Genomic DNA, 11,982 nt, shown 5'->3' on the forward strand with positions numbered 1-11,982 from the left:
TGTGGGGCACTATGGGGTTGTATGGGGCCAGGTGTGGGGCGCTATGGGGTTGTATGGGGCCAGGTGTGGGGTGCTATGGGGCGCAGTGGGGCCAGGCGTGGGGTGTTTTGAGGCTGCATTTAGGGGGCGCAGTGGGGCCCGATGTGGGGCGCAGTGAGGACAGGTGTGGGGCACTGTGGGGCTGCATGTATGGGGTGCGGTGGGGGGTGCTATGGGGCCAGGTGTGGGGCGCTCTGGGGCCGCATGTATGGGGCCCAGTGGGGCCAGGCATGGGGCGCTATGGGGTGCAGTGGGGCCAGGTGTGGGGCACAGTGGAGCCAGGTGTGGATTGCTATGGGGCTGCGTGTTTGGGGTGCTATGGGGCACAGTGGGGCCAGGTGGGGGATGCTATGGGGCCCGGTGTGGGGCGCAGTGGGGACAGGTGTGGGGCACTGTGGGGCTGCATATATGGGGTTGTATGGAGCCAGGTGTAGGGCGCTATGGGGCCCAGTGTGAGGCAGCCGTGGGGCTGCATGTATGGGGCACTATGCGGCCAGGTGTGGGGTGCTATGGGGCCACATGTATGGGGCGCTATGGGGCCTGGGGTGGGGTGCAGTGGGGCTAGGTGGGGAGTGCTATGGGGCCGCATGTATGGGGTGCCATGGAGCCCGGCGTGGGGTGCTATGGGGCTGCATGTAAGGGGTGCTGTGGGGCCCAGTATGGGACGCAGTGTAAGGGGCGCAATGGGGCCGCACGTATGGGGTGCAGTGGGGCCTGGTGTGGGGTGCTGTGGGGCTGTATGTATGGGGTTCTGTGGGGCCAGGTGTGGGGCAGTATGGGGTCCTGTGGGGCCACATGTATGGGATGCTATGGGGCTCGGTGAGGGGCACTATGGGGCTGCATGCATGGGGTGCTTTGCGGCCCAGTGTGGGGCTCTATGGGGCCAGGTGTGGGGCTCTGTGGGGCTCTATGGGGCCAGGTGTGGGGCTCTGTGGGGCTCTATGGGGAGGATGGAGGGGGCTGTGGGGGGATCCAGGACCCCTTCAGGAGCCCCCAGTCAGGCTGTGATGTGAACCTGTGCTGATGCGTCTGTCTGTCTGTCTGCAGGGAAGAATGAGAAGGGCTACAACATCGCGCCTGGTGAGTGACGAGTGCAGCGCTGTCCCCCGCCTCTGCCCAGTGCCAGGGTGGTCCTGGGGTTCCCATTCCCGGTGCTTGGGGCCATTCCACGCCCCATAGCGAGCATGGGGCCAGGGCTCATGGCTGTTTCTCCCTTACAGACCGGGATGGCGGATCCAGCAGCTCGGCCACAGGTGCGGTGTGGGGCTGGGGGTTGGGAGGGGTCCCCGTGCTCTCAGGGAGAGCCCTGGAGCAGGGGGTTGGAGTGGGAGTACGGTCCCCCAGGAACAGGACACCATCTGTTCTCATCCCTGCAGGGAGCGACCGCGCCACCTGAGTGCTGTGCTTCAGCCTGCGAGGGGCCGGCCGGCCCTGCCAGCATTGGGTGTCGGCGATGGATGTGACCCCGTCATCTCAACCTCTCACGTCTCCCTGTGCTTCCTCTGCTGCCCATGATGTTTTGCCTGCACCTCTTCCCACAAAGTGATTTGCCGCACGACTTCTATGATTCAGTGAAATAAAGCCTGGCAGTGATGGGCTGCTCTGCGCTCAGTCTGCCCGCGCTCTGCTCTGTGCTGTGGCTGGGGATGGTGGGGGTGAGAGGACGGGGTCCCAGTTCAGCTGCTCAGGGTGCTGTGCTGAGTACCTGCTGCCCCCCCCCCCCAATATGTTCCTCCCCCATCCTGCATCGCCTCCCCTCTGTGACCCCATGCTGATGGTTCCTTGCTCTGTGTCCTGGATGAGCTCTGGTTTTCCCAACACCATCCCTGTGTGCTGGGATGGGGTCTCCTTGCTCCTCCTACCAGCTGACCCCATGTAAACCTTCCCCCCACCCCCCCCTCAGCTGCGTGTCCAGTCACACTCCCCCCATCCCTCTGCCTTTCTGCACTCTCCCACTCCCCATCCCTCATCCCAGCCTTCCCGAAGTGCTCATGTCCCCGTGCTGCCCCCTCCCCCTGCAGTTCCATGCCCCCCCACATTGTACCCTACACCCAAATAAATATTAGTTTGCCGCCTCCAACTCTCTCTTGGTTTATTTCCCCTCGGTTTGGTGTTGCTGGGGGCTCTGCTCTTCCTGCTGGGAGTTCTGGGGTCCCTCACTGTCCCTGTATTTCTTATGGCACCAGGACTCCCCGCGCTGAGATCCCAGCACCACCCGGGTACAAACATGCAGATTTATTCCCAGTTCCGTGTCCCACCACCAGCCCTGGTGGCACTGGGTGTCACCGCAGTTTGTGCTGTGGCTGCTGTCATGCAGTGGTGGCACCGCAGTGCGCCCAGCTCCGTGCCCGCGTTCCCATGTCACAGCTCTTGTGGTCCCTTGTTGCTGCCCCTGGTGTCCCCACCTCCCCCCTTAGTGTCCCCATTCTCAGCCCCAACTTCTCTCCATCCCAATGTGTAGTGTCCCCATCCCCACCTCCCAGTGCCCTCTCCCCGGTGTTTCCACCCTGGCTCCTGCTGTCCCCATCCTTAATCCTGCTGTCCCTAATCCTGCTGTCCCTCCTCCCCGCTCCCTCTGTCCCCCGCTGCTCCCTGTTGTCCCCGATCCTGCAGCAGCTGCCATGCGCGGCTGCCTGGGTGCAGCACCTCGTGGGGGGGTCCCTGCTCGCGCACCTCTCCCCCCTCCAGCACCGCCACCCGCTGTGCCCGCGCCGCCAGGGCCGCCCGCCCCGTCACCAGCAGCACCGCGCGCCCCGTGCCCTCGGCCGCCAGGATCTCCTGCTCCACCTGCGGCAGGAGACGCGGTCAGGGGGAGGTCCCCAGCCACAGCCCGGGACCGAGGGGACCTGGGGGTGCAGGCTGAGGAACGCGGGGCTCGGGGATGTGGGGACGTGGGGGACGCATCCCACCTGCTGCTGGCTCTCGGTGTCCAGGGCGCTGGTGTGCTCGTCGAGGATGAGGACGCGGGGGTCCCGAACCAGCGCGCGGGCGATGGCCACCGCCTGCCGCTGTCCCCCGGAGAGCTGACCCCCCAGCTCGCCCACCTCTGCGGGGACAGCGGGGTCAGGCCGGGAGGGGACCCCGGAGGGGACCCAGAATGGAGCGGGGACACCCTACCTGTGTCGTAGCCTTGGGGCAGGCGGGTGATGAAGTTGTGGGCGCCCACCCGGCGGGCGGCCGCTGTCACCTGCGCCCGGCTCCAGCGCCCCGGCCCGTAGGCGATGTTGGCGTGGAGGGAGCGGGCAAAGAGCAGCGGCTCCTGGGGGACGACGGCCACCTGCAGTGGAGGGGACAGATGGGGACACGGCGGGGACGCAGCAGGGGAGGCGGCGGGGATGGGTGGGGACATACCAGGGACATCTGGGACATGGGGGTACAGTGACTAGAAATACAGCAAGGAAGGTTGGGGTCTTGGCAGGGGCATTGCAGGGGACACAGTGGGGATATGGCAGGGACATCAGGGAACGTGGTGGTGATGGCTGGGGACCCAGACATCGGGTGACGCAACGGGGATGGGCACCGATGTGCAAGGACACCCGGTGACCCACAGGGACAGCCAGGACCCACGGGGACGTGTGGCGGCTCACCTTGCGGCACAGGTAGGAGTGCTGGTAGGCGGGGAGGGGGTGGCCGTCCAGCAGCAGGCGCCCGGCCGTGGGCTGGCGCAGGCGCGACACGAGGGCCACCAGCGTGCTCTTCCCTGCGCCCGGGGGTCCCAGCAGCGCCAGCACCTCCCCGGGGCGCAGCTCCAGCGATACGCCCTGGGGACACGGATGTCGCATCCATGGGGTTCCTGTACCCACTCCTCGGCCCGTGGCCTTCCTGCTGTGTCCTTCTTTCTCTGTTCCCCCTACGCCTACCCTTGTTTTCTTCCCAAATCTCTGGGACCACATCTACACGCCCACACCCTCCCCACCATGTCTCGCTGTCACTCATCGTGTCCCCATGCCACATCCCCACCGTGTGCCATGTCCCTGCACCCTCCCTGCCATGTCCTCGTGTCCCTTCACCATGTCCCCACACCACCCCCTCCATGCGTCTCCTTGCCATTGCTTCGTATCCCCACACCCTCCCCACTGTGTCCCTGTGTTCCCATACCATGTCCCCAGTGTATCCATGTGTCACCCCACTGTGTCCCCACACCTTCCATGCTGTCCCACCACGTTCCCGTGTCCCTGTGCCCACCTTGAGGACGGGCTCCTGGCGCCCGGGGTAGGAGAACCAGATGTCCTCGAGCTGGAGGTGGCCCTGCAGATCACCGGGTGCCATTGTCCCCGAGGGTGCGACCTCAGGCTCCCGGTCCAGGAACTCAAAGATCTTCTCCGAAGAGCCCACGGCCTTCGTCAGTGTGGGGTAGTAGCGGAGCAGGACCTGGGGACAGCGCAGTGACGTGGCCAGGGGGGCAAGGGGATGTGGCATGGGGACATGGGGACTCAGGGCACAGTGGGATTGGCATGGGGACTGGACAGGGAAGATATGGGGACAGAGGAGGTGACACAGGGACGTGGTGGGGAGAACACAGGGATGTGTCAGAGATCACAAAAGAACAGATGTGGGGACACAGGCACATAGGTGGGTACGGGGACACACGGGGATTGGCCTGGGGACACAGCAAGGAGGACATGGGGACATAGGGACACTGTGGCATACTAGGAGTGGCATGGGGACATGGGGACATGGAGACACGGGCATCCCCTCGGGCTCACCTCCACGACATCAGTGAACTGCATCTGGTAGAGGAGGAAGGTGACGAGGTCCCCGGTGCTGACGGTCCCCGCGGCCACCAGCTGCCCCCCGTAGTAGAGGATCCCCATCTTCAGGGCCAGCGCTGAGAACTGAGGACACCACGAGGTCACCGGGGGACACCTCCCATGGGACACTGCGTTCCCAGCCCCACTCTGTCACCTCCCCATGCTGTCAATGTCTCCCATGTCCCAGTGCCCCACAGCTGTGCTGTCCCCTCATGCCATCACGTCCCCAGTGTCCTGGAACCCCTGTGTCACCCTATTCCCACATCCCTGCACCCTTCTGCCCCACAGCCCCTGCGCTGCTGTGCCTGCCACATCCTGATGTCCCTTTGCCATCGCACCCATGTCCCACAGTCCCCGTGCCATCATATCCCCATGCCCTGCCACCCTCATGCCATCATGTCCCCCAGCCCCTCGTCATTGTTTCCCCTTGTGCACTAGTCCCACGTCATCGTGCTCCATCTCCTGACATCTCAGTGCCATCATGTCTCCATGTCCCCCAGCCCTACCCCACCACGTCCCCATGCCATTGAGCCACCCCATCCCGTACGCCGCTGGTCCAGACAGAGACGGTGTAGAGGGCCGCGTCCTTCTTCTCCAGGCGGTGGCTGTGCTGCAGGCGCTGGCGGTAGCGCGCGGCCGCCCCGTCCTCGTTGGCGAAGCTGCGCACGGTGGCCATGGCCTGGAAGGTCTCCACCGCCACCTCGCTGGCCTGGGCCTGCGCCTTCTGCACCTGCGGTGCCAGGGCCTGGGGACAGCGGTGTCACTGCAGGGCGGGTGGCAGGGGGACAGAGCTGGGGTGGGGACAGTGCATGCATGGAGCAGACAAAGAACACATGGAGGGGATGGTGGGGACATAAAGGGATGGTGGGCATGTCGAGGTGACCGTGGGGACACGCATAGGACAGTAACCATGTGGAAAGCATAACAACCACACATAGGAAATAGTGAGCACATGGCAGGGACGATGGACACGTGAAAGAGACGGGGTACATGGAGAGGACAATGGTCACACAGATGGGACAAGAGGCAAGAGCATGGTGGCGGGGACAGTGGGCACATGGATGGGACAATGAGAGCACAGAGGGGACAACGAGCACATGAATGGCACAGTAGGCACACGGTGGTGACAACAGGAACACGGAGGGGACAGCAGCCCGTACCTGCCGGAAGCGCCCCACGGCCCGGGGCAGCGCCAGCAGGAGCGGCAGCGCCAGCGCGGTGAGCAGTGCCATGCGCGGGGACAGCCAGGCCATGGTGGCAAAGAGGCAGGCGCCGCGCGCCAGGTACCACAGCAGCAGGCTCAGCGCCTCGCCCAGCGCCTCGCGCACGTCCTCCGCGTCCCGGGTCACCCGCGTGGCCACGTCCCCTGCCGGGTGACGGCGCGGTGAGTGCCACCCGCGTCCTTTGTCCCTGTGTCCCCTTCCAACCCGGTGCCCCCTCACCGGCCCCGTCGGCGCGCAGCTCGGCGATGTCCTGCCGCAGGACGGCGGCGAAGACGCGGCGCTGCAGGCGGCCCTGCGTGCGGCTCAGGGTCCCCACGAAGATCACGTCGCACACCAGCTCGGTGACAGCGCTGCGATGGCAGTGGGGTGTCACAGGGTCTCATGCTGCCCCCCGCCTGCACCACGTCCCCCCCTGCACCAGTACCTGCCGAGGCCCAGCAGCACCATGGGCAGGATGGCTGCCAGCTCGTCCTCACGGGCCACCCAGTCGCTGGCGCGCCCCGTGTAGTAGGGGACGGCCATCTCGCCTGTCACCGCAGCAGGGTCAGGGCATGGGGGACCCCCCCGAGGAACGGTGCCCCCGGAGTTCTGTGCTGCACCTCCAGTTTGGTGCTGCACCCCCAAAGCTCAGCGGTTAACCCTCAAACCTCAGTGTTGCCCTCCAACTGGCTGCACCCATCCACTCCACCCCAAACCCATCTCCATTCCCATTCCATCCCCATCCCCACCCCAACCCAGCCCCAATCCCATCTCCATCCCCACTCCATCACATTCCCATTCCCATCCCATCTTCAATCCCCATTCCATCCCCATCCCAGAGACAGCCCCAGTTCCCATTCCTCCCCCATTCCCACTCCATCCTACCCAATCCCAACCCCGGTCCCAAACTCACACCATTCCCACTCCATCCCCACTCCATCCCCAGCCCGGACCATTCCCAGTGCCAAGCCTATCCCCATCCTCATCCCTAGCCCTTCCCCAATCCCCATCCCATTCCCCATCCCATTCCATGACTATGTCCATCCTCATCCCCATCCCATCCCGTTCCCAATCCCACCCCCATCCCCACCACATTCTCACCCCATCCTCATTCCCAATCCCAATCCCACTCCACTCCAACCCCACTCCCAGTCCCCCCGCCCCGTACTCAGCGCCGAGGCCGCCATCAGACCCATCACCGCGGCGCAGCGCCGGCGCTCGGGGCTCAGCGAGAGGAGGAGGCGGCGACCCGCGCCCACCGCCCCCATCGCGGCCCCGATCCCGCTCCGGCCCCGATCCCGCTCCGGCCCCGATCCCACTGCCCGGCAGCGGCCGCCGCTTCTCGGAAACGAGAGCGCCGCTCATTGGCTGAGGCTGTGCGGCAGCGACGCCGCTCATTGGCTGAGGCCGTGGAGCGTCATTAGTTGCCAGGCAGATCGGAACGCAGCAGCTTGGAGAGGGGCGGGGAGATTGAAAGTGAAAGTAACGGCGGAGAGAGGAGGAGATGGCGAGCGGCGGCCGTGAGGGGCTGGAGGGGGCTGGAGGAGACTGGTAGGGACTGGTGGGAGCTGAAGGGGGCTGGAGGGGGCTGGTGAGAGGCTGGTGGGGTCTGGTGGCCACTGGTGGGGACTGGTGAGGGGCTGGAGGAAACTGGTGGGGACTGGAAGGGTTTGGTGGCCACGGGTGTGTGCTCCAGGCAGGGTCCTGGGGAGCCGGGCTGGAACTGGGAGCCATTCTGGAAGCGCTGCTGTGTGTTCCAGGTGCTGAGGGGAGCTGAGGACCTGCTCCAGGAGCACCCCGGGGAGCCTACCCGGTCCAGCTGTGCACCAGAGGCTCTGGGGGTCCCCACCCCGCAGCCATGCCGATGCCGTCCCACATTCCACGCCTGGCTTGCACCCTGCTCCTGGCCGACCTGGCCCTCATGTTGGCCCTGGCCCACTTCTTCCCGGCACTGGCCCAGTTGGGCCGGGTGGGCTCCTGGCTGGAGGCCGGGCTGCGCCTCCTGGTGCTGGGGGGGGCTGGGCGGCTGCTGGCCCCCAGGGGGCCCCACGGGGCCACGGTGCTGCTGAGCCTGACCCCCGCCGTCTTCCTGACCCTACGGGATTACTTGGGGCTGCCTGGAGCTGCCCCGGTGCTGCTGGCCGCGGCCACACCGTCGTGGCTGGTGCTGACCCATGGGACAGCCGTGGTGGCACTGCTCACCTGGAGCCTCCTGGTCCCCACTGTGGCCGTGGGGTCAAAGGAGGCAGAGGCCTGGGTGCCCCTGAGGCGGCTGCTGGCCCTTGCCTGGCCCGAGTGGCCCTTCCTTGGCTGCGCCTTCCTCTTCCTTGTGTTGGCTGCACTGGGTGAGACCTCAGTGCCCTACTGCACCGGGAGGGCCCTGGATGTCCTCCGCCGTGGGGACGGCCTCGCTGCCTTCACCGCTGCTGTCGGCCTCATGTGCCTGGCCTCTGCCAGCAGGTAGGGACCGTGCATCCCTCCACAAAACCTCATCCACCTCTGCTGGTTGTCTGAGGGGTTTGGGGGGTCTCTGTCCATTCCTGGTGGTCATCTGATGGGTTTGAGGGTCTCCATCCACCCCTAGTGGTCATCTGAGGGCATCTGGGGTCTTCAGCCCCAGACTTGGCCAGCCCCTATTGGTTGTCTGATGAGTTTTGGAGGGGAGGGTCTCTGTCCCTGGAACCCGCTGTCTACTAGTGGTTGTCTGATGGCTTTTCCCAGACACCTTGAAACCCTGGCAGTCACCTGATGGGTTTCAGGCTCTCTGTTGACCCTTAGCAATTGTGTGAAGGGTTCTGGGCTCTCCGTTGACCCCTGATGGGTTTTGGGGTCACCCCCCAATTCCTTCCCAGCTCGCTGTTTGCCGGCTGCCGTGGTGGACTCTTCATCTTCACCAAGTTCCGCTTCATTTTGCGCACTCGTGACCAGCTCTTCTCCAGCCTGGTGTACCGGGACCTCACCTTCTTCCAGAAGACCAGAGCAGGTACAGACTGGGGACATTTTTGTCCCTGTCCCCACGCCATGTCCCCAGCTCACCCCGCTCAACCCCGCAGCCGAGCTGGCCTCCCGGCTGACCACTGACGTGACGCTGGCGAGCAGTGTGTTGACACTCAACATCAACGTGATGCTGCGGAACCTGGGGCAGGTGCTGGGGCTCTGCGCCTTCATGCTGGGGCTGTCCCCGCGCCTGACGCTGCTGGCACTGCTGGAAGTGCCACTCGCCATCGCCGTGAGGAAAGTCTATGACACCCGGCACCAGGTGATGGTGGGGATGGGACAGGAGGGATGGGGTGGCAGGAATGGACACAACGGTAATGGGATGGAAACAGTGGGAGTGCGGATAGTGAGGTGGGGACTGTGGGGACAGGACAGCCAAGATGAGATGGCAGAGAAAAGCAGGGCAGGAATGGAAGTGGGATGGCGAGGACTTGGCCGTCCCGTGGATGCTGATGCCCACGGTCCCCCCCCAGCTGCTGCAGCGGGCTGTGCTGGATGCAGCGGCCAACAGCGGAGCGGCGGTGCAGGAATCCATCTCTTCCATCGAGACGGTACGAGTCTTCAATGGTGAGGAGGAGGAGGAGCACCGCTACAACCAGGCGCTGGACAAGACCCTGCGGCTGCGGGACCAGCGGGACACAGAGAAGGCCATCTTTTTCCTCATCCAGCGGGTGAGGCTGGCACGAGGGGACACCCCGGTGTCCGGGTGGGACGGGGACGTCCCCGCTCAGCCCCATCCCTGCAGGCGCTGCAGCTGGCCGTGCAGGCGCTGGTGCTGTACTGTGGGCACCAGCAGCTCCGCGAGGGGACCCTCACCGCTGGTGGCCTCGTCGCCTTCGTCCTCTACCAGAATAATGCTGGAAACTGCGTGCAGGTGAGGTCGGGCAGCGCGTCCCCTGCCACCAGATCCCCATGTTTGTGGCCACATCCCTTTGTCCCCCCCTGGGTGCTCTACCCGGGGTCACATCCCTGTGTCCCCACCCTGGGTGCTGTACCCAGGGTCACATCCCTGTGTCCCCACCCTGGGTGCTCTACCCGGGGTCACATCCCTGTGTCCCCACCATGGGTGCTCTGCCATGCAGGCGCTGGCGTACTCCTACGGTGACCTGCTGAGCAATGCAGCAGCCGCCTGCAAGGTCTTCGATTACCTGGACCGGGAGCGAGCTGTGGGCACCGGTGGCAGCTACGTGCCCACCACGCTGCGGGGCCACGTCGCCTTCCGTCAGGTGTCCTTCTCCTACCCCACTCGCCCCGAGCGCCTCGTCCTGCGAGACGTCACCTTCGAGCTGCGCCCCGGCAAGGTGACGGCGCTGGCGGGGCTGAACGGCAGCGGGAAGAGCACGTGCGCGGCGCTGCTGGAGCGCTTCTACGAGCCCGGGGCCGGGGAGGTGCTGCTGGACGGGGTTCCGCTGCGGGACTACGAGCACCGCTACCTGCACCGCCAGGTGAGGGGGGTGGGGGGGAGATGCGGCTGCACCGAGCGGTGCCGGGGCTGAGCCTCTGCCCTGGGGCAGGTGGCACTGGTGGGGCAGGAACCCGTGCTCTTCTCCGGCTCTATTCGGGATAACATTGCCTACGGGATGGAGGACTGCGAGGAGGAGGAGATCGTAGCGGCCGCGAGGGCTGCGGGCGCTTTGGGCTTCATCTCTGAGCTGGAGCAAGGCTTCGACACCGGTGAGTGCCGGGGAGCAGGGGGGGACCCGGGTGTCTGACCCCACTCATCCCCCCCCCACCACCACCCCCGTCCTGCAGACGTAGGGGAGAGAGGAGGGCAGTTGTCGGCGGGACAGAAGCAGCGCATCGCCATCGCCCGCGCCCTGGTGCGGCGTCCCACCGTCCTCATCCTTGACGAGGCCACCAGCGCTCTGGATGGGGACGGCGACGCGGTGGTGAGTGCTGGGCAGCGCAGGGGTGGGGGGGTCCGGCCCCGCAGCACGTGTTGACGGGCAGCTGCGCGTCCTACAGCTCCAGCAGTGGGTGCGGAACGGGGGGGACCGGACAGTGCTGCTCATCACCCACCAGCCACGGATGCTGGAGAAGGCCGACCGCGTTGTGGTGCTGGAGCAGGGCACGGTGGCTGAGACGGGGACACCCGGCGAGCTGAGGACCCGCGGCGGACCCTACAGCCGGCTGCTACAGCGCTGACAACCACGGGGCAGCTGGAGTGGGACGCAATGGGACGCGGGGGCAGTGGCTGGCTCTGCTCCCAGCTGCAGGACGGGAAGTGTGGGACGCTCTGGGATTTGCGTGGAATAAAGTGGAGATGCTTTCTAGAGGAGCGGGTTGGGGCGTGGGGTGCGGGCAGCTCGGCCTCGGTGCGCGGTCAGTTACAGAAGCTGAGTGTTCGCCCTCAAAATGCGGTTATGGCAGCACTGTAGGTTACAGGGGGAGGCACAGCTCACCCAAAAGTGGGACAAAGTTTCCAGCCATGTCTCCATGCCAAAGCCATGCAGGTACCACGGGGAGTGAGAGAATAAATGCTGGGGGAGGAGGAAGAGCAGCAGCGTGTGATGGAGGGATGAGCAGAGAGCACAAGATGAGCAGCCCCAGGTGGGCACAGGAAAGCAGGGGGTGGGAGGGACCTCTGCATCCCCCCCAAAGCAGTTCCCCACAGCAGTCACGCCCAGTGGGGTTTGAGTATCTCCAGAGGAGACCCCCCACCTCCGGGCAGCTGTCCCGGTGCTCTGTGTGATCAGAAATGGACAAAATGGGGCTCAGTGGGGTCACCGCCGGCATTCGTATATGACAAGGAAAAGCTGACCAGACCGGAGCTGTCTGCGGGCGGGAAGGGAAGGAAGGAAACGGTGAACTGGGGGGGGACGAGTGTGTGGGGACACGAGGGGGGAGGAACACAGAGACCGCAGCCAGGCACACAGGGACCGCGCTGCAAAAACAAGAACTCGTCTCAACACTTCTTCCAGGACACAGAGCAAGAAACCATCGGTGTGGGGTCACACAAGGGAGGTGATGCAGGATGGGGGAACCTCGGGGGG

At 65.4% G+C, this 11,982-nt stretch overlaps 3 protein-coding genes across 3 annotated transcripts in view; 2 read left to right on the top strand and 1 right to left on the bottom strand.

Moving 5' to 3' along the window:
- LOC110406685 (class I histocompatibility antigen, F10 alpha chain-like) overlaps nt 1-1,651 on the top strand; it is a gene marked incomplete at its 5' end in the record, with an annotated part of 7,997 nt that extends 6,346 nt beyond the window's left edge. The window contains 2 exon segments of the mRNA XM_021413503.1: nt 1,260-1,292; nt 1,416-1,651. Coding sequence (XP_021269178.1) covers nt 1,260-1,292; nt 1,416-1,435 — 53 coding nt within the window.
- TAP1 (transporter 1, ATP binding cassette subfamily B member) lies at nt 2,115-7,344 on the bottom strand. The gene is made up of 11 exons (XM_021413472.1): nt 7,161-7,344; nt 6,438-6,540; nt 6,233-6,363; nt 5,951-6,156; nt 5,338-5,535; nt 4,746-4,874; nt 4,225-4,410; nt 3,627-3,800; nt 3,157-3,316; nt 2,949-3,085; nt 2,115-2,826 (listed from the first exon to the last, which is right to left on the bottom strand). The coding sequence occupies exons 1-11, from the start codon at nt 7,258-7,260 to the stop codon at nt 2,584-2,586; spliced, it is 1,767 nt and encodes a 588-aa protein (XP_021269147.1). The 5' UTR covers nt 7,261-7,344; the 3' UTR covers nt 2,115-2,583.
- TAP2 (transporter 2, ATP binding cassette subfamily B member) lies at nt 7,426-11,264 on the top strand. The gene is made up of 10 exons (XM_021413462.1): nt 7,426-7,543; nt 7,753-8,452; nt 8,845-8,975; nt 9,046-9,251; nt 9,463-9,660; nt 9,735-9,863; nt 10,072-10,434; nt 10,504-10,663; nt 10,742-10,878; nt 10,955-11,264. The coding sequence occupies exons 2-10, from the start codon at nt 7,851-7,853 to the stop codon at nt 11,132-11,134; spliced, it is 2,106 nt and encodes a 701-aa protein (XP_021269137.1). The 5' UTR covers nt 7,426-7,543; nt 7,753-7,850; the 3' UTR covers nt 11,135-11,264.

Source organism: Numida meleagris, chromosome 15 (genome assembly GCF_002078875.1).
Source record: "Numida meleagris isolate 19003 breed g44 Domestic line chromosome 15, NumMel1.0, whole genome shotgun sequence".
Classification (NCBI taxonomy): Eukaryota; Metazoa; Chordata; class Aves; order Galliformes; family Numididae; genus Numida; species Numida meleagris.